The sequence below is a fragment of the Mustela nigripes genome, chromosome 4, assembly GCF_022355385.1.
Source record: "Mustela nigripes isolate SB6536 chromosome 4, MUSNIG.SB6536, whole genome shotgun sequence".
Taxonomy (NCBI): Eukaryota; Metazoa; Chordata; class Mammalia; order Carnivora; family Mustelidae; genus Mustela; species Mustela nigripes.
The window spans coordinates 159,289,671-159,316,430 of record NC_081560.1 but is presented as its reverse complement, the minus strand read 5'-3'; the positions used below and the strand labels follow the sequence as shown (position 1 = coordinate 159,316,430).

At 43.1% G+C, this 26,760-nt stretch overlaps 1 protein-coding gene across 3 annotated transcripts in view; it reads right to left on the bottom strand.

Annotated features, from left to right (window-relative positions):
* The window catches only part of PLCE1 (phospholipase C epsilon 1), a 324,484-nt gene that overhangs the window by 172,005 nt on the left and 125,719 nt on the right, over positions 1–26,760 (bottom strand). For all 3 annotated transcript variants that reach the window (XM_059398158.1, XM_059398159.1, XM_059398160.1), the window contains one exon: positions 10,135–10,423. In XM_059398158.1, coding sequence (XP_059254141.1) covers positions 10,135–10,423 — 289 coding nt within the window. The remainder of the gene's footprint in view (positions 1–10,134; positions 10,424–26,760) is intronic.

Genomic DNA, 26,760 nt, shown 5'->3' with positions numbered 1-26,760 from the left:
AGGCAGAAAGAGAGGCTCAGCTGGAAGTCTGACATGGGGCTCCATCCCAGGACCCTGAGATCATAACCTGAGCTGAAGCAGACATTCAACCATCAGAGCTACCTAGGTGCCCCAAATTGGAAGGATTTGAAATGATTTTTTATTTAATTTAAAAAAAATTTTTAAAGATTATTTATTCGACAGAGAGAGAGAGAGAGAGGGGTCACAAGTAGGCAGAGCAGCAGGCAGAGACAGAGTAGGAAGCAGGCTCCCTGCTGAGCAGAGAGCCTGTGAGCCTCGATCCCAGGACCCTGAGATCATGACCTGAGCTGAAGGCAGAGGCTTAACCCACTGAAACACCCAGGCGCCCCTTGAAATGATTTTTTAAAATAGATAGCAATAATGGTCATCTTGGGCTCAGCTCTCTTTATCCATACTACATCCATCCAATACCCACATTCTATTAATTCTACCCCTTTCCTGCGCCTCTCTGCTGCTTCCCCAGGATTCAGACTTTTTGGTAGAGTGAACAGTCTGTGCACCGCACAGAAGTGCTTACCCGAGTGGAAAAGAGGTCTGAAATCCAGCTAGCATGCTGTGCCCTAACTGAAATGCATGGGTATGAGGCTGTATCAGCCTGTAGAGAGTGAGGAAGGAGGCCTTTTGTAATTTTCACTGGTTGCTAAGTGTGCCAACAACATCCTACTAGGCTTAGCAATACCCTTCCAAGTGCCTCTGGTTCTCACTGCCCTCTCCCTCCCTCCATCTTCTACACCAAGCACACTCACCTTTAGTATCAGAGGCTAATCCAGTAGGTTTGGCGGTGAAGCCCAAGAGTCTGTATTTTGGACACTTACGCCAGGGTTAAGATGATACTCTTTGGGGAGTGCCTGGGTGGCTCAGTGGTTAAAGCCTCTGCCTTCGGCTCAGGTCATGATCCCAGGGTCCTGGGATCGAGCCCCGCATCGAACTCTAGGCTCAGCAGGAAGCCTGCCCCCCTCCCCGCTCTCTCCGCCTGCTGCTCTGACAACTTGTGATCTCTGTTTGTCAAATAAATAAATAAAATCTAAAAAAAAAAAAAAGATGACACTCTTTGCAGCCCCACCCCTTACTGCAACCAGAAGGATCTTTCTAAAAACCCAGTTTGATTAAATCCCACCCTTCGTTAGTACCCTTCAGTGTCTCTCTCCTTCCCTACAACGTGAAATCGAAGCTCCTTATCTTTAAATACAGCCCCCTGAAGACCTATCTTCTCCTCCCTGCCCCAGCCCTATGCCTTCCTACTCAGCCTTTGTACTTCCCAAGCTTTGGTCGTTCCCTAAACATACTGTGTGTCTTTCTGTCTCAAGCCTTTGCACCTTGTGCCCCATTCCCCCTGCCAGTTGCTCTCAGCTCTTCCACCTGTCCCCTGTCCGCCTCAGTTGACGCCATCAGTAACACTCCAGATCTCTATTCTAACCCAGCACGTCACTCTGCTCACAAGCCTCACTGGGATCCACTAAAGAAAGAATAGGCAATTATGTTATTATGGGGCCATGAGTGAGGAGTGGATGGGTTGGTATAGTCAGGGTGGCTCTAGACCCCCAGAGGCAGATAGTGCCTTGGAAGGAGGGGATGGAGTTCAGACAGGAGTAAGGGAGGCCCCAGAGATAGCCCTGCAGCCATTCGAGGGTCCTGGTGCTGAGAATGCTTTACGGAGATGATGAAAATGGCTTTTGTGCCAATTCAAAAACCTCCTGAATGTATTTTCATTTTCATTTGTATGAGTTATATATATTTGTACAACCTACAGTATAAATTAGTATTTTCTTTTTTAGGTTCTAAAATTATCTCATTCAAGGGCGCCTGGGTGGCTCCGTGGGTTAAGCATCTGCCTTCATCTCAGGTCTTGATCAGGACCCCAGTTCCCCACATCAGGCTCTGTGCTCAGTGGCAGGTCTGCTTCTGCCTTTCCCTCTCCTTCTGTGATCTTACTCTCTTTCAAATAAATAAATCGGCTCTTTAAAAATATAAAAAAATGTCTCATTCAATTAAGTGTTATAAAATAGTAATGACTACGTTTCTTGATTCTGTGAACACACCTGCCACTTGATTCCACGAAGGTTTACGCCATATGGCTCTTTCTAAAAACCCAATCTGATCAAATCACACCCTTCCTTAGCATGCTTCAGTGTCTTTCATTACTCACAAGGTAAAATCCAAGCTTTTTATCATAAAATACAGCCCCCTGAAAACGTATTCCGTGCCTGGTCCTGTGCCAGGCAAAATGTGTATGGGAGGAGGATGAGCGTCAGAGCTCATGACTAGAAAAAACCCCAAACAACTAAAACGAGGTAGAGATAGACATTGCTACTGGGGAGCTGCAAACATGTCGCCATCATAGCAGTGACCATGAGCCTTGGAGAAGCTTGGTCTAGGTTGGCTGCACATACCTATTCTCTGTGCGACCTTGGGCAAGTCACTTAACCTGTTTGAGCCTCAGTTTCCTGGAGTTAATAATTTCCTCCTCACAAGACTGTCAAAAGGACTCTCTTAGGGGCGCCTGGGTGGCTCAGTGGGTTGGGCGTCTGCCTTCGGCTCAGGTCATTGTCTCAGGTCTTGGGATCCAGCCCTCCATCAGGCTCTCTGCTCAGCAGAGGGCCTGCTTCCCTCTCTCTCTGCCTACCTCTCTGCCTACTTGTGATCTCTATCTGTCAAATAAATAAATAAAATCTGTAAAAAAAAAAAAAAAAAAAAAAGGACTCTCTTAGTTTCCTGGTGCTGCTGTAACAAGTTACCACGGTTGGAATGCTTGCTAACAGTAGAAATCTATCTTCTCCCAGTTGTAGAGGCTAGACACTGAGAATCAATGTGTTGGCAGGGCCATGCCTCCTTTAAGACTCTAGTTCGAATCCTCCCTTGCCTCTTCCCACCTTCTGGTGGTGGCTGGCACTCTTTGACATTCCGTGGCTTGTGGGTGAGCCTCCCATCTTTGCCTCCATCACCACATTGTACTCACCACAGTGGGTCTGCTTCTAGGTCTCTTCTCTTCCTCAAACAGGGTAAGCCAGCTGCTGGGTTTGGGGCTCACTCTCACTGAAAATGACCTCATCTTCACTTGAATACATCTGCAAAGATCCTATTTCCTAATCAGGTCACATTCATAGGTACTAGGGGTTAGGACTTCTACATATCTCTTTTGCGGTCTATAAATCAACCCACAATGAGGACTAAATGAAATAATACAGAAGGAGGGCATGCTGCAGTACCTGGAACGTGGTATGGACTCAACCGGCTGCCTAGATTCACTCACTCACACCATTCCTGACTACCTGCGTACCCAAGGGTGAGATTCTGAATGTCTCTGGGCCTCAGTCTCCTCATTAGCAAATAGTAGTACCTCCTTCACTGGACCACGGAATAATGGCTTTCAATGCAATCACACAGGCAAACCCTCAGAGCAATACCTGCTACCCAGCAAGGAGTAAGAAAATGTTAACAATAAGAATTAACACTGTAATTCTACCCAACTTGACCTGCCCTTATGCTCAATTTTCTCTTTACAAATGGAGGAGTTTAAAATGTCAGAGATAACAGAAATGGGGGTGTTGTCTTGAAAAAAACTTAAAAAAAAGAAACATAATTCCTCTGCCTGACCCTTCTTCCCCTTCAAAATATAGATAATTGTTTTGGTGACAGAAGCATCATGTCTCCTGTTACATGTGAGGTATGTGACTTCACCCTCCTCTGGTACTTTGGAAGCACCCCCTGGTTATGAGCAGGGGTGCAGAGACAGAGTCCTTGGGTACACCTGGCCATGGAGTGACATGCTTGATCACATGCTGTAATTTACTCTGAGGCTACACTTGGGTGTGGAGTCATAGTCCTCGGCCACATCTGAGCATGTTTAGGTCATACCTAGACATGGAGTCACATTCTGGGTCACACTCAGGTCTAGCGTCACAGTCCGGGATGACACCTTACTACTGTGGACCCAAGGCACTTGGCTTTGTCCTTTACCCACCAGACTTACTGACCCCATGAGCTACAGAACCTACCAACAGTTGTGCAGCCCAGCACTTCATAAATCTCTTGGCGGGTAGTAAGAGCTACCTCAGTAGACCTAAAACCTAATATTACATTTTCGCTGGAGTGAGAAATACTGTTGTTCAAGTTGAAGATTTCCAGATGTAATCCCTTACATTCTTCCCAGAGGTGACATAGCACTGGGCCAGAGTGAACGAATACTTTCTAGTTGATTAACTGGTACAGAAACATACCCCAAATTACATAAAGCATACTTTTAACCACCAACAAAACAATTTCAAAACCACAGAACTAATAAGTCAGAGGATTTCTTTAAATAAACTTAAATCTGGGAATTAGAAGTATGCATATGCCTTCCACTGCTGGGTAGGCACGTAAAGGGTGATTGTTTTGATTATGAGGAAGTCAACGAAGACAGCCTTTATAAACTAAATTATTTATGAGGTATAGTCACATAGTTCTAATATGTGTATGTGTTCTTATTACAACTTCTTGTTTTTATCCTTGAGGGTATTAATTTTAGAAAAATACACAAATAGAATATCCTTATTACAATAAAAGAAAAATTTATTAGACCTTTCTATCAGAAACAAAATACTGTCTACTTTCAATAAGAATATTAAATATGTATGGCACTTTTTGTTTTCATGTTAATATTCTATTTACAATCTACATATGACCCACACCTTTAAGATAGTTATTCTTTACATATACAGACACACACTTAAACTGGTTAACATGAAGAGTGGAGTGTTCTTTCTGCTACATAATTCGAATATGAACAAGCTTTGTCCTGGTCTTATGCAAATACATTATCCTTTAATTTACAAACTTACTTAGCAACAGCTTGAGAAGGAAAAATTGAATTTAATATACCAAATTTATTATATTGGCTCGTACAATATGCACATTTGAAAATACTTAGCTGCCTTCAAATAAAAAATCCTTTCCCTTACCACTGATTTTTTTCTAATTTTACTATAAGTGTTTTACATTAATATCAGCAATGTCCCTCTTTTCAGTCTTGTAATTTTCAGTGGAGAGGACATTGGAAAAAAAGAAAACAAAAGCAGGCAATGGGTTTAGAAAACCTCCTGATTATTGATGTCGATAATTCTTGTGGCCGTCACTGCTATCGGGAGTTGATCCTGAGATTCTAGCAAGGTAAAGAGGGATGGAGAGAAAGGGACCCAGACTGGAATTAAATGGCGTAAATGCTCCATTTCCCACTTTGAGAAACCACACCTTGGTAATCCAGGGCACACCCTTGCTAATCAATGCTTCGTATCAGGAAATGTTTCTTGTTTTTTGGCAAACTTTTTACTTTGTAGACAGACCATCCTCGGTGGTCCTGAAGGCAGAAAATCGGGAATGTTTGTATCCTAATTGCCAGCTGTCTTTCTAGAGTCACCTGTACCATCGGAGGTGTGGAAGCTCAGTGAGATACTAAAGATAGAGTCAGCAGAATCCTGTGGTCTGTGGTAAAGAAGCAAGGCTGCAGAACTCTGGCCAATCAAGCCCGAGTCCCCAGTTCCTGACTTATTACTCCTTGTTACTCCTAAACAACTGACCGGACATTTTCTTTCCTAGTCTCACCTACTGCAGGCAGCTGCAACCCTCCTCTGGTAATCACAACCACTTCCACAACACGAGCCAACTTGCGCCCCCTTTGGAAGTTCACATGAAGAGCTGTCTGTTTTCAAATTTCTTTTTCCACAACCTGGATTCTAACATCGTAATAAACCTGAGACCAAAGACCTACATAACAGCTTCTTCCTCTTCTAGAAAGTTTTTATTCTTTTTTATGGCAGGGATGGGGGGGTGGTTTAAATACATACAAAATGTAGCATCTTAACCACTTTTAAGTGTCTATTTTAGTGGCATTAGATACATTCACACTGTTGTACAGAACTCTTCATTTTGTAAAATGGAAACTCTATACTCATTAACAATGACTCCCCATTCCCTGTCTCCCACCAGCCCTTAGTCTCTATGATGCTGACTGTTCTGGGTGCTTCATATAAATGGAATCAAGGGGCCCCTGCGTAGCTCAGTTGTTAAGCATCTGCTTTCGGCTTGGGTCATGGTCCCAGGGCCCTGGGATTGAGCCCTGCATCAGGATCCCTGCTCAACAGGGCAGTCTGCTTCTCCCTCTCCCACTCCCCCTGCTTGTGTTCCCTCTCTCGCTGTGTCTCTCTCTGTCAAATAAATAAAGAAAGAAAGAACTTTGGGGGAAAAAAAATGGAAGCAAACAGTACTTGTCTTTTTCTCTACCTTTCCCAACTCCCTTTAATCTATTTCAAACATGCTCTCTCTCATGGGAGAAGTCATTCTTTTTTAATCTCTTTCTTACCCTTTCCCTCTGGGAGAAAAAACAAATTAAACCCTGCCTGGCCTCTCTTCCCTTCTTCTCTCCATTTATAAGCCTCCATTAAAAAAGGGAGGGTTGGGAACTACTGAGATAATAATTTTCTGATTCTTTTATATCAGCATGAGTTTTAGTATATGTGCTGCCGAAGCAAGCACTATATCAGCATGAGTTTTGAAAAGTGATTAACCATACAAGAGAACTAGATGCCAACATCTAAAATCTCCAAAATGGCCTGAAGTTCTTTTCAAAATCTTCATAAAAGTTTCAATTTAACTCTGTTCACCTTGATTAAACTTATTTCCCTTAAGCAGGAAGCGTCTTTTAACTCATTTGTACTGCTTTTTGTTTGGAGGCTGATTCTCAGTATTCCAATAATAGTGTTTGAAGAGACTAAAGAGAAAACACTTCCCAACAGAGTATATAGATTTCAACCCTGTGGTGGGTTAAAGAAGTTTTTGAGGATGAGAGTCAACCAAATCACAATGTTTAATACTATGTCTCTAGGAAAGTATTCTCTGTTCCACACAGTCCCTGAGAAATGAACTTCTGGAATACAAGTTATTTATAAAATGGGGACTGAGTCTGTGCTATATACTTCCTAGCGATTTTCATTAGCAATACAGAGCTGAAAGCCATTGGCCAACTCAATGCCACAGGACATGCAGTGAACATTGAGAGAAGCGGACAACCAGGTCACAGCGCCAGCATGTCTTCCAGACCCCTTGCTGGAGTATATGGCCAACAGAGTTCAAGACCCAACTGGTATAGGCTGAACCTATAGATTCTATAAACATTCTATGATTCTGAATACCTGTATGGTTTTTGGGATGTATTTTCTTCCACTGCATGTTAAAGAAACACATGGTTCACTATGGCACATACAGACACTGAAGACCCCATGGGAGAGGGCACTAAAGTCAGAGAAGTTTTCCAAGAGAACAAGTCAGAGCTACAGAAGTAAGCCTGGAGCAGAAGCCAACCAGCTAACTGTATTGTTCAGCAGAAGCTACTTAAAGAAGGATATAAAAAAGAGTTACAAAAGAGAAAGTTAAAGAAAATCCCAACTCTTGCATAAATTGCCAATTTAAAGATAACATATTAGCTGAAGGTCCAATGAATCTCTGAGCTGGGAACGTTGATCAAAAAGTTCTGATCTGGGGGTACCTGGGGGGTGCAGTCAATTAAGTGTCTGACTCTTGGCTTCAGCTCAGGTTGTGATCTCAGGATCATGAGATCGAGCCTGGTGCTGGGCTCCAGGCTCAGTACACAGTCTGCTTGGACTCTCTCTCCCTCTCCCTCTGCCCTTTCCTCCCCATATCTCTAAAATAAATAAATAAATCTTTAAAAAAAAGTTATGATCTGAACAGGGAAGTACAAATAGCAATTGAGATCAAGTTACTGTCAGGGCAAAAGACATGCTAACGAGCAGTCTCCTTTTTTCTCCCCAAAGGTCTGTGTAGGACTGGAGGCAGCTGCCTTGGTCAGGGAACCCAGAGTTCCCTCCCTTTGCAATTAATGGAGAAGAAAGAAAGTGGCTTTCATGGACTTTTGTTTGTTTGTTTGAGGTCTCGTGTTTTGGGCCAGGCCATTTGTCACAAAGAACATTAACTCCCTCTCTAAACTCTTTGAACTATTAAAGCCACTTTCACATTATTTAGCACTTAACTCTCTGTGAAGTATTCTTCAAATACTTGGTGCACACAAATCTGGCCTCCTCATTAGGATCATAAACAACCTAAAGGCAACTAAATTGACTTGTACTTCATGAGAATCTCTGAAGCATGTGGGTGGTCAGTCGGTTAAGTGCCTTCGGCTCAGGTTATGAACTCAGAGTCCTGGGGTAGAGCCCCACATCAGACTCCCTGTTCGGTGGCAAGCCTGCTTCTCCCTCTCCTTCTACCCCTCCTCCCTGCTCATTCTCCCTCTCTATCTATATCTCAAATAAAGAAATAAATAAAATCTTAAAAAAAAAAAAAAGACTCACCCATATACCTAAACATGGCTGGGCATGGATGGGGTCTCTGACAAACACAAGTTGTCAAATTCATAGGACGAAGTTCTCGGAGTCACAAGCCTTAAAGCAACAATAACTCCACATGCCCATCTCAGCCCGGCTTCCCAGGAAGAGCATGGACAGAGAATGGAAGATTGGTAGTCACCAGGAATCACAACAGGGTAGAGAAATCCTGAGTCCTGTGCATGGGGGAAACTGCTTACCACCTAGAGCCTACCAGCTCCATGACTGCAGGAACTGTGTTTTGTTTCCCACCCAGCACCAAGCATCCAGTAGGGACTCAGAAAATATATGCTGAATAAATGATAAACATAGGAAACACTTTGGTCTCTTGGATGAGTATCCCCACACCTTGTGTTTTCCTTCATTCATCATTTATCACCAAGATGCAAAAGTTAAAATGACTCTAGAAAACAAACCAACACCAACTTGGTACCACGTGGTACCCACATGGTACCCAGGGAGGTGTGTACTTCCTCTTGGGCCTGCCCAGGGTGCGTGTTGTGGGGAGGGGGAGGAAGGTCACTGGCCTGCAAGCTACAGGCCTGGGACTTGCTGTGGAGGGACAGGAGCTGCTCTCCTTGAGAGAAATGGCCAGATGTCAGATCAAGCTCTTGGCAGCCCCCAGGCAGTGGAACATTGCTCTGTATGGTCCCTGTCTGGCTGGCAGCTTCCTGCCAGGGAAGGCTGCCAAGTGGGTTGTGACAGCTGTGCAGTGCACAACTCTCCAAGGTTCTTTGGTGCACTGCCATTTCTGACCTGCCTCTCTGCTACTCGTGGGAAGTAGCTAGGAAGTTCTGGTGCTCAGGGACCCCATTTTCCACTGGCTTTCATTTTTTAGCGGGATGCCTAACTATCCTGCTTTTTAAGATGGGAGTCATTGGAGATGGCCTTTAGCTTTTCTGGTTGACATGAACCTACTGATTCTGTGTGGTAAGAAGAACTGCATTTCACTCTGTTCCATATCAGTGTTGGTTTTCACTGGGACCACATGACCAAATTTGTTCACAAGACTTTCATCACAGTAATTGACATGTCATAGACTACAAGTAGGAGAAAACCTGTCTGTATAACTTTTTTTTTTTTAAAGATTTTATATATTTATTTGACAGACAGAGATCACAAGCAGGCAGAGAGACAGAAGGAAACAGGCTCCCTGCTGAGCAAAGAACCGGATATGGGGCTCGATCCCAGAACTCTGGGAGTCATGACCTGAGCCGAAGGCAGCGGCTTTAACCCACTGAGCCACCCAGGTGCCCCAACCTTTTTTTTTTTTTTTTAAATAAAGATTTTATTTATTTATTTCACAGACAGAGATCACAAATAGGCAGAGAGGCAGGCGGAGAGAGGAGGAAGCAGGCTCCCTTCTGAGCAGAGAGCCCGATGCAGGGCTCAATCCCAGGACCCCGAGATCATGACCTAAGCCGAAGGCAGAGGCTTTAGCCCACTGAGCCACCCAAGCAACCCCTGAATATTTTTTTTAAAATTAAAGATAGTCTTGTAACCATTTATTTCTTTTGAAAAAGAAATGTCAAATTCATAATGCTTAGTATTTGGAATGTTTACACCTTAAAGGATTTTGATAAAGGACTACATTATTTTTTATAGTTTACTAAAGTGGCAATCCTTATTTAAAATTGCCAATAAGTAAACCCAAGTTTCCATCAGGAGATGCATAAGCGTTAACTTAGATTCTTTTCTGCACTGAAAGATGAAAAGTTAAAAGTGACATTTCAGACATTACCTTTTAGCATCATTCGTCCAGTGGATCCTCCAAAAGTACTGAGTAGGCCACTTCTTGCTCCCAAAGATGTGGTTGCTTCTAGGAGAGAGCCCGTGATGTACTGAGATATGGACGTTCTCTGGAGGGTGGCCCGGTACTCACATATGGTGTCTTGGACACACTGTTTTAAGCATGGACCAATGCTAATCCTTTCATGGGCTGCCTCGGAGGCCGGGAGATTTGTGAAGACATGGAGAAGAGATTCAATTGTATTTTCTATTTCTTCTCCGCTTCTCACTGCATTGTAGATCTGTGAATAGCACAGAGTACAGGAAGTATTAATCTAGTTTCTTAGAAAAGCAAATTAGTTTGTTGACAAAATGCCAGGATGACTTATGAAGAAAGAAGGCTCAGTTGCTCTAAGCACAAACACTCTTGAGCACTGGACTCATGCATTAACCTGAACATTCTACAGACACCATTTATTTGGAAAAGCTATGTGCAGTTATGAAATCGGCCATTCAAACAACCCTGCTATCAAACAGAGCACTTACAAGTTGTTCCAACCAAAAATATATTCAGCTCAAATTTCTCCTCTTCCTCCCTAGCAGAGTGACAAAGTCAAACCTTCCCTTTTTGTCCTTTTGGACTCCCCTGAGTGCCTGACTGTCCCAGGTCTGTCTGTCTCCAAAGAACACTTGAGCCTGACATTCATGAGGAATCTTTTCTCCATGTTCAAACTACTGCGAGGATGAGAAGGTCAGGGGAAGAAGTTCTATATTTCCCTCTTGGGCATAATCCTTCAATCCATCCGCTTGGTTCAAAATCTTTGTTTGACTCCTTTTGCCTCTTCAATCTTTCTCACCTTCCACCTCCAATGAGTTGACAGGTCCTGCCTATTCTTCTTGCTCTGTCTCTGTCACCATCCTGATTTCCTCTCCCCTTTATCATCTGAATTCACCAAGAATTATCTCAAGGAGACAGTACAGTTAGGACCAGTTCCCACCCATAATTCCAATACAGTTGTTAGCATGTGTTTATACAGATCCCGCTCTGTGGGAGGCAGTGCACTGAAAGATGGGGGGCAGGCACAAAGAGCAGCACACATCTCCGGTGCTGAAAAGCTGCACAATCTAATTTAGAAGATGGAGCCTGAAAATTAAGAGGTTTGACAGTCTTACAGGGAGGGTCTGGGTTTGTGAAGGTCTCTGAGAAGCCTGAGACTTCTGGATGTATATAAATAAAAGGGAAGAAATACTACATGGATGACTTAATTTAGTTTTCTGATAGTAGAATAAAAGTTTATTGTGTTGTCTCCACCTTAAGCACCTTGCTTAATTCATCAGATCAACAAGTGGCTATTTTGTATTTATATATCAGTTATGTGTCAGGTCTCGGTAAATAAGATAGCTTTTCCCAGGCACAGAGTTCAAAGTCTAGTAAGGGAGACAGATAGATAAGCAGAGAGTTCACAGTAGGGTGAAAATGGAGAAATCCCTCTAGTGACATCAAGGAGTACCCAAGCAAGAAAAGACTCTCACATGTCCTCCAGGCTGTGCATGCAACCCTGTGATGCTGCACACTCCAAGGCTCACTTTAACCAGGACCCACCGGCCCTCAAGAAAACACCTACTGAGCTCTGCTAGGTCCTTAGGAGACCCTAGAATGTTCCTAGAACACCCCTGGTATTCAAACTGCACTGACTCTAACTAGATTTCTACTCTGCCTTCCATCCCCAACTGGTAGATACTTGCCACTTGAAGGAAAAGTGTGAATTTTGAGCTTTAAATATCTGCCATTAAATTTCTTGTGACCAGTGTGGCCAGGCAGATGTTGTGCTGGGGCAGAAAGAGCCCAGGCCTTGGGGTCAAGTATGTGGGTCGTATGGCTGGCTCTGCCTGGACCAGCTAAAGAGAGGGTCATAAACATGAACAAGCTGACTTAAATACTTAGAGAAAGCTTACTCTTCTGTAAAGTGGGGATACTAACGCTCCTTCTTAGGGACTTTGTGGGATTCACCAAGACCATATATGTAAAGTGCTCAACCTAGGGTTTTCAAATGACAACCATTACTATTGGGCAGGCAGAGTGTGGATTCTTCCATCCTCAAGGAATAGCAGGTGCTTGTATAATAACAAAGCACAGTCTGTGAAATTCACCATGATGGGGTTGTACCCTTGCTCCTATGTGCTGCTTGATAATATCATCCTCCCTTATTTGGGTATACTGCAAGGGCAAACCGGGGTTGAGTGTTGCAAAGCTCAGGACATTGCCTTTCCTCTTACAGTTTCGAATCATAGAGGCAATGTCCAACACGCTAAGTCTCAAATGAATCCTTAAGAAGTTTAAATGCTCTAGAAGTTCAGAGAAAAGAATCCACTGTGAGGTTTGATGGCTAAAGAGGGCTTCGGAGGAAAGCAGATTTAAGCTGTGCCTTGGAAAACAGGCACGGCTCTGATCAGAGCAGCTGGGGGAGGCAAATCACATTGTAAGCAAGGGTGAAGAGGCTGGAAAACAGAAAATGCCCTAAGGACAGTGAGCAGAACAGGGTATTTAGAGCAGAGAATGAGTGTTAAGGCATAACTGGAAAACCAGAAAGGTCAGCTGGCCTGATAAAGGAGAGCCTCGAATGTCAGGCAAAGAGGTTTAATCCATCAGAGGTAGGGAAACCTTCACTTTTGGGGGTTTATTTATTTTTATTAGAGGAATGATGCTAAAAGGGTTTTATTTTACAAAGATTAATATGCTGATCGTTCTTAGTTACTAATGGGTTTACCTATCACCTACTTTCTTTACACGCCAAGCTGCTCCATTGCTCACTTGTTACCTTATGCATTCCAGTTTCCACAACACTCCTTCAGAGATCCCCAGTGGCTCGTTCAGTCCCTCATCCTGCTTCCCATAAATGTTTTCCTCAAATCATTAGATCTAGAGGGATTGGAGGAAATAAGGACTCCTTGATCACTGAAACACTTAGCATCCACTTCTCCTTTTGAAAATTTACATTGCATATTAGGATATTAAAGACAGGGGCACCTGGGTGGCTCAGTGGGTTAAGCCTCTGCCTTCAGCTCAGGTCATGATCTCAGGGTCCTGGGATCGAGCCCCATACTGGGGTCTCTGCTCAGTAGGGAGCCTGCTTCCTCCTCTCTCTCTGCCTGCCTCTCTGCCTGCTGTGATCTCTCTGTCAAATAAATAAATAAAATCTTAAAAAAAAAGGATATTAAAGACAATGAAAAAGGTCAGAGTAAAGAAATCCATTTTACTTTGTTTTACTGAGTGTTTGGAGTATTTCTGTTACTTGACCATGGATTTCTTTTTCTTTCTTCCTTCCTCCTTCCCTCTATCCGTCCTTCCTTCCTTCCTTTTTAAGAACCCATTCTGTGAACGTAGTGTTGTAGCAAATAATTTATTTGAATCAAGTGGCCTTTTCTTATGTTCTCTTTTCCTTGACCTCTGTGAAATCTCTGAAATAGACAATCATTCATCTTTCCTCAAGTCCTGTCTCTCTTATTACCTTACTGCTCCATCTTTGCCTTATTCGGTGGCTCCCCTTCCTCCACGGGCCTTTGGGACAGGTGTAATGCAATAGAGATGTGCCACCCAGCGCCTCATGTAGGGGAGTGACATACTGGCTGGCCATGGGTCAGATTTATCAGAAGACCCGTTTGATCGGACACATAATATTTTAAAATCAAGATGGTGGGGGCACCTGGCTGGCTCAGTTGGTAGAGCATGTGACTCTTGAACTTGGGGTCATGATTTGTGCCCTACATTGGATGCAAAAGTTACATAAATACATAAATAAATCTTTAAAAAATAAAATAAAATCAGGAAAATTTATATACACATTTGAAGTTACAGCATTTCCTAAAAACTGGAACAACCTGGCAACACTGAACATTCCCATTCCCTTGTGCTGTCAAATGGCTAGACCTTTCCCTGCTGCCTGGGGTATGAGTTCTTCAGTTGACACCAGTCCCCACTCCTCTCTAGTGGTCATATATTCCCAGTACCTGGTCACTCTTAGTATATAAGTGTGTGACCCATGCCTTAATGGGATATGAACCGAGCTCCCTCAACATGTAGTGAGCTCCCCCAACATGTCCTCTGGGTGACCTTCCCTTTGTTAGTTGCCAAGGAGACACAGAGAAAGTCACAGTCTCTGCTCTCAAGGGGTGTTGCTGTTTATCTCCAACATATGTAAATGTTATGTATATATTCAATAATCGACTGCCATCAGCCACTTGTTTCCAAGTCCCTAAACTTCTCTGAAGAAATAAAGATGAAGAATTCTAGACTAAACTCCCCCACCATTGTTAACACTCCACTAAAAACAAAAAAGAATCAACATGTTCTACCAAGATCTGGACCAAAACATTCCAGTCATACCAATACTAGGTAAGCTTTAATAAGGTAGATGTTGGAAGGCTGAAACATAGATAAAGTGCTGATAGATATGGCATTGCTCAGGGAACAAGTTAAAATCAGGCTACAAACACTTATTAGATCATCCACTTACAAAAAAAGAAACAACCATGGAAAGTCCCACATATATATAGAGTAGGAAGAGGAAGAGGATGTAGTATAGAATAGTCATTATAAATGTGGCTCTGGAGTGTTGGTTTGAATCCTAGCTCCCCTGCTTCCCAGCTGTGTGACCTTGGATAGGTTGCTTTGCTATTCTGTGCCTTGTGTCCTTTTCTCCAATATGGGACTATAATAGTATCTGCCTCATAAAATTGAGGTAATGATTATAAGCTTTTATAAATGTAATTGATTAGAACAGCACCTGCCACCTAATAAATACTCAACAAATATTGTTTTTTACAATGATGGCAACAATGCTGATTGAGGTAGACTGTAAAAATGGTCATATGTTATTTCCCTCACTGATTCTGGGCCAGGTCTGTGATTTGCTCAACCAATGGGAATTTAGCAAATGTGATGCATGCAAAGTCTTGAAAAATACTTGTACATTTGACCTTGTTCTCTTTTGCTGCTTTTGGGAACTCTGCAACAACTACCATGTGGGGAAGCCAGAATTAGCTTGCTGGAAGATGAGAAACCATGGCCTAGACACTCCTGTCACCCTGACGGATATTGCCTGCCAATAGCCAGACACATGGTGAGGTCATCCGAGATCCTAGATCATCCAATTGCCAGTCCAACTGCCGTCATAGATACATGAGAGAGCCCAGTAGAGTCTCCTGATCTAGACTTGGAGAACCACAAATTCACAGAAACAGGAGTTAAATACATGAGCGTTGTGAAAAGTCACTAAATTTTGGGAGTGCTTTGTTATAAAAGTTAACTGACAAAATGATGGTGTGTTGGGTACGACAAGTATTAACTTGCATCCACACACTAACCCTGTGAGGTTGATTTATTTTGCAGATGGAGACAGTAAGCCTAGAGAGGTGGAGAAATACAGCCAACTTTACCTAGCTAGTAAGAGGCTGAGCCAGGACTGAAATCTGGTTTGTCCAGCTCCGCGGTCCTTTATCCTTTGTACTAAATTGGTCACACCAAAAGCCCAAACAGCAGGATTCAAGAAAATATTATTATTTGGCAAAAGGTTTACGTGATGTTTACATCGCTATTATTGTTTTGATTCATGATAATTCCTTTCATGGTCACCCTAAACTACTTCTGAAAATGGGCAAGTTATGACTAATGAATGGCCAAATACGATTCCTTTATATGGAGATTTATAGTTTTAAATTACAAGGTAAAAAAATACATAAACTTTATCTCACTCAATTAATGTGATAATAAGGGGCTGATAACTAGACAGACCACCACCCTGTAGGGGCCAATATCTTTTTTGAGATAAAATCAACATGTCACAACACAGCATCTAAGCTTGCCAAACATGTATGTGTCTGTTCATTAACTCAACAACTGATTTATATTTATTAAGCACATCCATTGTGGCAAGCTCAATTACTGGGTATCCCACCGTGAGCAAGAAGAACTTTATTTTAGTGTGGAAGGTGGTCAAAAAATATGTGGGTCAAATTAAGTTGATTAAAAATTGCAGACTATTATACAGTCAAGATTTATTTTGGATATAGGTTCCATAGGACTAGCTGAAGTGTTGGGAATGAGAAAAGGAAAGGAATCAAGGTTTCTACATTGGGTCATTGTTAAGTTCTTAGAGATTTAATATAGATCAATGTTGCAAACCGCAACCCCATTTGTGGACTATGAATGAATCTTTCTTATGGCTGTACACTACTCCCATTACGCCAGGTACTACCGTCAAGCAGGATGACTTGGTATTATGAACTTAATTCACAGAAAAGTAAATAATGCTTAGACAACACTTTAAACATTTGTGTTCCTTATGACTCAAGAAAGAGGGATGCATTATAGAAACCAGCACTGGCACATGGAGTTCAGAACTAAAACAAAATAACAGAAACATCCAAGACTGAGGATTGCTGGGGCAATTCAGATGGAGAGAAAGCCGAAGACTTTAGTGCACAGAAAGGCATGAAGTAGCCAGTACACTACATCCATAGTGCTCACCCAGGAGGAAAGGCCCTTTCTCTACACAGCCACAAAGAGCTTTGTCTTAATTTGACTTCTATTGGGGTCAAAGAGGATACCGGTCAAGGGGAGTCAATTTCATAACTTGCTCTGTTACAAAAGCTATCTTTCTGGGGTCAGAGTTATGGAAAATTACGATGTTTTTAGATTTGATGGCACATCTTCTTAATTTTTCAACAAGAAGAAAGCTTGTTACTTTGGTGTCCATCGACTCAATAATACTTGTAATCACTGCAACATTTATTGAGTGCTTAAAATGAAGTAGGTACTGAGCATTGACATGATCTCATTAAAATTTCAGAACAGCTCAAGGAAGAGGTATTACCTCTGTGCACACAGTGTGCACACAGCTAGGATTTAGCACCAAGGATTCTTTTTCTCTCAGCCAGAGCTACTACCCAGTTAGGGAATCCTATACTATAGTTGTCAAATCACTTTTCAGAGGGGATAATTGTAGTAACAATCCTTTCTTCTCTGTTTATTGTCTGTCTCCATCTAGAATATCAGCTTCATGAGGATTTTAATTTTTTTCATTGCTCTATCTCCAGTGTTTAGAAGTGTGTGGCATTATAGCTTCTTAATAAGTTCTTGATTAAATTAATAAATGTCTCTATTCTATATCTTCTCCAAGAACTTGGCTAGAGTCCTCCAGTTTTTTGGTCATGGATATATTGGATACATCTGAACAGGTGATATTGTAATGTCACTTGCATTTGCTGAATAACAGACATGGAAATCACATAGAAATGGCATGAAATGTTTCCAAAGTATCCAGAATGGCTACATCCAAATGTACACCTAACCAAAGGTGGCCTGCTCTGAGAAATTTACCAATAGTATAATATTATTCTATTATCATTTGCTGATTGAGAATGCTTAATCAGATCTAGTCTACATCCTGACTCTTCAAGAAAATGATGATTTGGAAATATTGTGGCTTAAAATAAACAGGATATGGATTCATACATTGACTCTCCTAATTCGGTTTAATTCAATGAATGTTCTTTAACATAAAGGGGTCAGCTGACATCTCCAATTAACTTAGTGTTATTTTTCAGGAAGCCATACTTCCTAGCCTTCTTAAATGGGAGATGGAACATATTAACCTTAATTTTGATCATCATTATTTTCTAATACAGTGTATAGTAAGGGTCTTCATCATCTTTTTTTTTTTTAAATTGGGTTTATTTATTTATTTATTTATTTGAGGCAAGAGAGTGTGTGGGATGGGTGAAGGGGCAGCAGGGAGAGGGAAGCAGACACTCTGCTGAGTGTGGAGCCCACTGCACACAGGTCTCTGTCCCACGACACTGAGATTGTGCCTGAACAGAAACCAAGAGTCAGACACTACACTGACTGAGACACCCAGGTGCCCCTAGTTAGGGTCTTATCAGTGTTCATCAATACCCATTGTCACTTGTCACTAGTATCAATGTATGCACTTTTTTTTTCTTTTTAAATTAGGCTACTTATGGGCACCTGCATTAAGTGTCCTATTCTTGATTTTGTCTCTGGTCTTGATCTCAGGATCATGAGTTCAAGCCCCACATTGGGCTCTATCGTGGATATGGAGTCTATTTTATTTTATTTGTTTTGTTTTAAAGATTTTATTTATTTATTTGACAGAGAGAAAGATCACAGGTAGGCAGAGAGGCAGGCAGAGAGAGAGGGAGGAAGCAGGCTCCCTGCCGAGCAGAGTGCTCGATGGGGGCTCGATCCCAGGACCCTGAGATCATGACCTCAGCCACAGAGGCTTAACCCACTGAGCCACCCAAGTGCCCCAATGTATGCACTTCTAATAGCACCTTTATCTCCCCACAATGTGATTCTTAAGTAGACTGAGCTAGAAAACCAAATAATCACATTTATTTGAACTGTGAGTTAATAGGGTGGATAACAACGCAGTTAGGAGCTGTGGTTTGGAAACCCCTTTTACTGACCTCATGGGTCCTTTTCCTAACTTCTGGAATCTAAAAGCAGTGTTTTAGAAGGCTGAAAATACTGAAGCTTGATGGGTGTGTGTGTCTAAACGAAATGGAATGATCAAAGAACTGCTGAATTTCCTGAAGAGTCAACAAAAACAGTGAGGCTGTTTCAAGGGGCAAGGACCAAAGCAAGTTGCAGACCTGAGCAGCAGGGGCCGGGAGTAGGATACTGGTAGCAGCCAGTCCCTTCCTCTGCCCTGGATTCCACATTCCATTCAAGTGCCTGAGCAGAGAATTCCATTCTACTGAGAATATTCAGACCATGCACGAGACAGACGCTGACCAAACACAGCTCCAGGGAGCCAAAAATAAAGGCTTTTACTAAGGCCGGGCCAATTAACCAGAGCTCCACCACTGGCTTCTATGGGAAGTGAGATAAACCTTTATTACTGCAGGAAACATCCAAGAAGGAGTGTGAGAGGGTGTCCCCAGGACATTTGATAATCTAGGAATTTAACAGCCGGACAAGCCCTCCCACATAATCTCTTTCAAGCCACACTTAGCCCTGGGATTTTGCCTCCTCCATGCAGCCTTCCTCAGGCTCCAGCGAGAAGAGAGCATCTTCATTTTTGTGCTCCAACTACCCCTCTGCAAAACTCTCGGGGGGCACTTCCTGTGAAGTATGGAAGTCACTGTTTGACTCCCCGTCCAGACTGGGAGTTCCCAGAGGGAAAGAGCCATGTCTTATTTTAACAAGTCATCTCCAGCACAGAGCACACTGCTTGGCACCCTGTAGGCAGTAGAGAGAGGGGACCAGAGAGAAATAGCTAAAGACTTGGAGCCAAGTTCCCAAAGTACTGTCCCCAGACCAGCATCGTCACCTGGCAACTTCTTAGAAAGGCAAATTCTTTGGCCCTGCTGGAAGTCTACTGAATCAAAAACTCTGGGGCTGGAGCCCTGAAATGTGTTGTCACAAGCCCTCCAGGCAACCTTGGTTGTGATAAAGTTTGAGAATCCCTCCCTAAGACTTTAAGGAGAAGAGGTTACTTTTCATCTCTGACTGCACTTCTCACATTACCTGTCCCATAAATACTCACAACCATGTCACCTTTCTTTTAGAATGGGAGCTCCTGAGGGCAGCGATGAAGTCCTGTTGTATCGGTATTCTCCAAAGCCCCTAGCTTGCAGTCCAGTGCAGAGTAAATTGGACAAATGCTAGCTGAATGACGCAGCATCTGTCACAGAAGGTCCCTGTGGCTGTGACTGGAACAGGCCTTTCTAAAATGATGCTTCTGACTGAATATTTCCAAAGATGAATCATGTCTGAGATACTAATTCTAATGGGTATCATCATACAGATGAATCATATCATAATGAGAAAACCTGGCTGCCAAGGATGCCTCTTGAAAAGAAAAAATCAAATCAGGACAAATGGATTATGTTGTGAGGCTTGGGATGTCAGGCCATGAATTAGGCCAACAGAAGGGATTTAATGGCCTGAACTACCAGGCTCCCTGAGGCTCAAAGGAGCAACCGGTCAGTTAATGAATCACATGGGGACAAAGCCCCTAAAAGAAAAAGAAAAAAAAAAAAAAAACCTTTCACAAATCCTGCAGACCACGATACCTTGGCTCCAAGGCTCCAAAGCAGTGTTCTTGCTAAGCTGTGCACGTGTGAAGCTGTGAGGGACAGAAAGTTCCTGAAGTCCTATGGCTCCAGGCTGCTGTGTGTCCACACAGGTGGAGGGGACCAAGGAAGACACAGAGGGGTGGGTTGTTTACTTCCTGTGCCAGCTGAATCCCCACTCACCTTGTCCTGGCCTCTTCTGCCCCTTACTTCCTGGAGTCATTGCTTCTGGACCAACCAACACTACGTTTCCTTCTTGTACTCTTTGCCTGAAGCCTGACCTCCCTGAACATCCCACTATGACCACCAGAGGTAGAACAGCAGAACAGAAGCCTTGCAGTACAGAGGAAACAGCCTGGTCTTTGCATCACACTGATCATGATTCCTAGTGCTAGCATTTAGCAGCAGTGGGGAAGTAACCTGTGTTCCCCTCCCCATTCCACCACGTTTTTATTTAAATTCTGGTTAGGTAACATACAGTGCAATATTGGAGGTTTCAGAAGAGAATTCGGTGATTCATCACTTACATACAACACCTAGTGCTCATCACAAGGGCCCTCCTTAATTCCCATCACTCACTTAGCCCATCCCCCACCCACCGCCCTCCAGCAACCCTCAGTTTGTTCTCTATCACTAAAAGTCTCTTATGATTTGCTTCCCTCTTCCTTTTTCCCTCCTTCCATATGTTTATCTGCTTTGTTTCTTAAATTCCACATATGAGTGAAATCCTGTGCTATTTGTCTTTCTTTTACTGACTTATTTCACTTAGCATAACACATCTAAGTTCTAGCTACTTCACTGCAAATGGCAAGATTGCATTCATTTTGATGGCTGAGTAATATTCCACTGTGTGTGTGTGTGTCCCCTGTGTTTTTTTTTTTTTTAAAGATTTTATTTATTTATTTGCCAGAGAGAGAGATCACAAATAGGCAGAGAGACAGACAGAGAGATGAGGAGAAGCAGGCTCCCTGCTGAGCAGAGAGCCCCATGCGGGACTCGATCCCAGGACCCTGGGATCATGACCTGAGCCGAAGGTAGAGGCCTAACCCACTGAGCCACCCAGGCACCCCTCCCCTGTGTTTTTTTTAATTGGAGATTATCACAGAGTTGTTACAAGCCAGCAGTAAATGATAAGATAGCTGTGAGTTCTTTGTCTCTAGCTATACAGCTCTTCAGTGTCCAGTGGTCATAACAGCCTCAATGCTCACATCTCCAGAGCTCCAAGGCTATGCCTGCTATCTTGTAAGACCTGAGGTGACTTCCCACCCTGAAAAGCTGTCACCCCCACCCACCCCTCCTATTTATTCACGGGTGATCCCAGGGTGCTAGAGCCTTTCCAATGCTTGGCCTCCTGCATATGGAGGTGTCTGAGTGTTTTCTGGGCTACAGTTCCTCAAACAGCCACACTCTTGAGTTCAGTCTGGGCTTGAGTACCCACCATGCTGTCGATGCAGACATTGGCACAGTATTGGGTACATACATGGCATTCAATAAATGGGCCTTATCAACCCCGTTGGTTCATATGGCAGTTCGAGCATGAATTCTCTCTCCCTCCAGGTTTCCTTCTCCCTCACTTCTTTTTTTGCTCCTGGGGGCGTTTTCTCCAACTTTCTCTGGATCCCCATGGTTTCTTTACTCTCAATTTTTTTTATTCCGCTTCCCTTTCAAATCCTCTGCTTTGCCTTCTTTTCACTCTACTCCCATTTTTTCTTGCTCTGTCCCGATCCCGATCTTCCTATCTTCCTCACTCTCTCTCCTTGCCTTCCCTTTATTCCCATTGCCTGTGTCTCTCCTCCGCCCCTCATTTCTTCTCACCTCCTTTTTAGGGGGATCCTTTGAGCTTCATTTCCAGGGGCAAAGGAAGAAGGTGGGAATAAAGGAGGAGTGTTGACTAGTAGGGTCTGTAAGCAGAGACCCTCCTCTAGTCAGTAGACAGTTGTTCCTCATTATTGAAGGCACTGTATTTCTTCTATTAGAAATCTTCAGTGTTTTAATTCTTGAAAGTCTCTCCTCTGATGGGTGCCAAGTGAATGGTCACCAGAGTGGAGTCAGGGGCACTCCTCTCTTGAACTTCCAAGGAATAGGATCTTGGTAGTTGACTCAACATTAGATCCACCCTCAGACACAGGACCCAGTTAGGGTCCACTGGCTACCGGCACAATGGTACCCACATCAGAGCCTCATGCTACCAGGAAGACCTGAGAGTTGCTTAGAGCTAGCAGTGCGGATTCTCAGGTTTCATTCAGGATAGAATTAGGCTTAGCAACTGGTTGACCACACCACATGTCAACCAGAGAACATGCTTCAGGCAGATAAACTAGGCCATGATGAGTGAATAGAGAACATCAGGTTTCCAGGAGCCAGAGTCATCAATGAGCTCATACAGATCGGGAGGACATGGGGCCTGCTGGGTCTAGAAGTAAAAAGGCACCAGGGCCCTGGAGAGGACAGTGGAGTTGAGGAAGGGTGTAGTAAAGGGGTATAGCCCAGCTTGGTGGGGAAATCCTGGGACCCACATGCAAAGAAGAGCAGCCTCTGTGTGGGCTTAAGTAACAACCAGGTCTCAGGCAGGAGTGTTCACTCAGGGGAATCCTCTGAGTGGCATGGACTAGCATGCAAGGCAGACATGAACAAAGTCTCTGGCTGCTCTTTAATCTCTGAAGTAGAAGAAATCTACACCGACGAATGTCCTCTTTGTTTGGACTCCATTCACTCATTCATTCATTCATTTAACAAATATTTACTCAATGTGTACTTTGGGTCAAATGGTATTCCAGAAACTGGAGACAATATGATGAATTTTTTCTTCAAGAAAGTTACCAAGTCTCAGGGGAAGTAGGCCAGAAAGTGGGCAATTCTATTATAGCATGCAATTCTACAATGGTGTGAGCACAAAGTGCTTTGGGAACACGGAAGAGGGTGGGTGGTGGGGGGTGAGGAGCTTCTCCTAGGTTGTAACAACTAAACATAACCTAAGGACAGTAGGAGTTAACCAGGCAAAGGTGAGGACAGAATAAGGTAAGACAGGGGGAAACATTCTTAACAGAAGGAACAGCAAGTGCAAAGTGGCTCCCTGTGGTTGGAGCCAAGACTGAGTAATGAGTCTAGGGGGTAGGCAGATTCTAAGCTCTTGTAAGTGAGTCCAATTAGCTTAGAACTATTTCCGTTCACAAATATTTCCAAAGCTAACAACCATTGAGGTAGCTTCAACAGAAAAAAAAAATACATATGTTTATGGCTGGAGAACACCCATTGTCCTTCTAGGGATACCATGCTAAATACTGAAGATGCAACATCAAACAGGACCCAGCCTCAGCTCTCACGGCACCAATGAGATAGAGATAACCATTTCTTCTTCTTCTTCTTCTTCCTTTTTTAAAAGATTTTATTTATTTGAGAGAGAGAGAGAGAGAGAGAGTAAACATGACTTGGGGGAGGGGCAGAGGGAAAGAGACATGCAGACTCCCTGCTGAGCATGGAGCCCAGTGCAAGGTTCAATCCCAGGACCCTGAAAGGATGACCTGAGCTGAAGTCAGATGCTTAACAGGCTGAGCTACTGGGTGCCCTAAGAGGTCACTTCTAAGGGTTCTTACAGCTTGATGGTTACTTGTTATTAAGAAAAACCTATGGGAATGGACAAATGCCCAACATCACTTACAGAAGAGAGACCACTGACTTCATTCACACCTGCAGTGTAGCAATGACAGGGTAGGCAGCGATTGAGAACTCTTCTTGTCTAGTTGGACATATAGAGCAGAAAAAGATGGGAAAGACTGAAGGAGACACAGCCTTCCTCTACCTTTGGAATATAGCAGTGGAAATGCAAGCCTTTAAGAAGTTTCTAAAATAATGGGGACAGCAAAACAATAATCCAGTAATGGCATTAGAATTATATGCAAGTTTATGAAGAAGAGTCAGGGACTCTAACACCAGATAGAGAGCGTCTGTCCCGTTAGAGAGGTTCTCAGCTCAAGTTTGTGTATAAGCGTAAATGCTCAGGGACAGGATCATATGGAGACACTGAAGGTCAAAGACAACATGCTCAGAGGTGTAGAAAAGCTATTACTGTCCACCTCATCTGTGCTTACCCTGCAGTCAGATACAAAAGAAAGTGTCCGCAAGAGGTGCATTCCAAAGAACTGCATGGATATTATTAAAACCTAACAAAACAACACCTAAAATTCATCAAAACCAAGGCCTATAATCATATTAAAAAAAAAAAGCTTCTAATTTACATTCCAAAAATAAGGCATTTTGGCCCTTACATTTTGTCATTTAAAAAGCTTGTTCTGTTGTCTCTACGGAGCTTAAGGTTTTTCTTGGCTATCAAAACAAAGAGGTCTTTTGTTGACAGAAACAGGCGACAGTGTTTCAGTAAAAAGATTATATACAGAATAATGGTATGAAGCTCCATTGTGTAAAAAGTAGACTTAAGAGCTCTCCCTGTCTCCAGATACTCTGGATTTCTTGCAACAATCTAAAATACCTTTGTCCTTCACTTTGTGGGGACCCTAAACAACAGCCATTGTTTTCTAAGAGCTTATAAGGGATACTATGTAGATGTGACTGCATATAATTAAAGGCAATGTTAACAACAGTGTATCTAATGACTAGAGCCATGACCAGCCCCACTGGGACCAATCACTGTGGGGAATCTCCAGGACTTTTCTCTTCTTTGCACCCTCCATGATCTGGTGATCCATGGTATGCTGTACTGTATACATTTGGAACTCATAATATAGTCCCTGAATTGATTTGTTGGCTCTCAACAACTGTATTTACTGGACATTCCAGTAATGCCAAAGGCAGGGGACAAAGATGGTGCAGCCAGCATCATGGCCAGGTGGACTAGAAGGAGGGTAGGGCAGCTGAGGCTCAGTTCCAGCAGAGCAGGTAGGAGCTAAAGAAGACGTAGGAATGCAGTGCTGGGCTGGAAGAAGGGGTCTTCTGATGGGGCCAGGCCTTGGTATAAATCCCAGTCATTTCTGTGGTTTCTTTAGACATCAATGGATGCCTTTTGGGGAACAAATGAGGGTTCAGCTGGAGGGTTCTTTCATCTGTGGACCCAAAGTCAGGCTATCTTTTGTCACTGGGAAGCTCATTCCCTGTGTTCTTTTTTCTGAAAATCTTTTTTCTGAAAATCTTCTGAAAATGCATTTCCAATGCTTATAGCAACAATGTCCATAAATATTCAAACTGTGGAAAGATGTCCATCAACAAATGAATGGATAAAGAAGATGTGATATATATATATATACACACACACACATATACATTTATATATGTGTATGTATAGCGATATATACACACACACACACACACACACACACACACACACACAGAATGGAATACTATGTAGCCATCAAAAATTGACATCTTGCCATTTGCAGAGACATGGATGGAACCAGAGGGTATTATGCTGAGTGAAATAAGTCAATCAGAGAAAGACAATTATCATATGGTCTCACTGATATGAGGAATTTGAGATGACGAGGATCATAAGGGAAGGGAGGAAAAATGACACAAGATAAAACCAGAGAGGGAAACAAACCATAAGAGACTCTTAAACTCAGGAAACAAACTGACGGTTGCTGGGGGGTGGGAGAGGAGGGATAGGGTGGCTGGGTGATGGATACTGTGGAGGGTATGTGCTATGGTGAGTGCTACGAATTGTGTAAGACTGATGATTCACAGGCCTCTACCCCTGAAACAAACAATACATTATATGTTAAAAAAAAAAAAATCTTGTTTCCTCATTACAAAAAAAAAAAAAAAAGAAAGAAACCCCAATGATGCTTAGCCACTTGCTCCCCGTGGGTGAAGGAAAGAGGAAGGGCACGCTATCTGTGTTGATCATAGCTGGAGAAGGAGCACACAGAGGGGCCTGGCATGGAGCCACACTGATGAACAGACCCCAGATAACCCTCTCAACTCTCACCAATTTGTGATCCAATAGTGACCGTGATGTACTACAAAATAGGAGGTAGGGGCTTTGGGAATGGAGAAGAAACGGGCTCTGGAAAACAGGCTCTAGGAAGTCAGGGGGTGCAGGGATGATAGGAGGAGTTTCTTCTTTTCTTTTGATTCCCTCCTTCCAAATCGGTCCTCTTCCACTCTCCACCTTTCAGCCGTGGAGAAAGCAGGAAGTAAGACATATTCTGTGTCGGGACGGAGGGCATGGCTATCCTCAGCTGGGCTAATTCTGGTTTCCATCAGCTCCCTCCAACAGGTTTCCTCATTACCTCTTCCACATTTTGCCCTGCGCACATTCCTAAGAATACTTAAGGACAGACTGCGCAACCTTTTCCTTATCAAGGCCACGAATCCTTTCCCCATTTCTGAAAACAATCAAAGGCCACTCACAAAGAGTTTTTAAAAACTCATCTCTAGTATTATTTTCAGACACAAGACACAAAAAATAAGCAAAGCCAAGAGGTGTATGTATATCGGATGTGAGGATAAACAAGATCCACATTGTGAGCAGTTAAGAATGGGGAGGGAGTCTGGCAAGGAGAGAATCCTAGAAAGATACAGTTCTGAA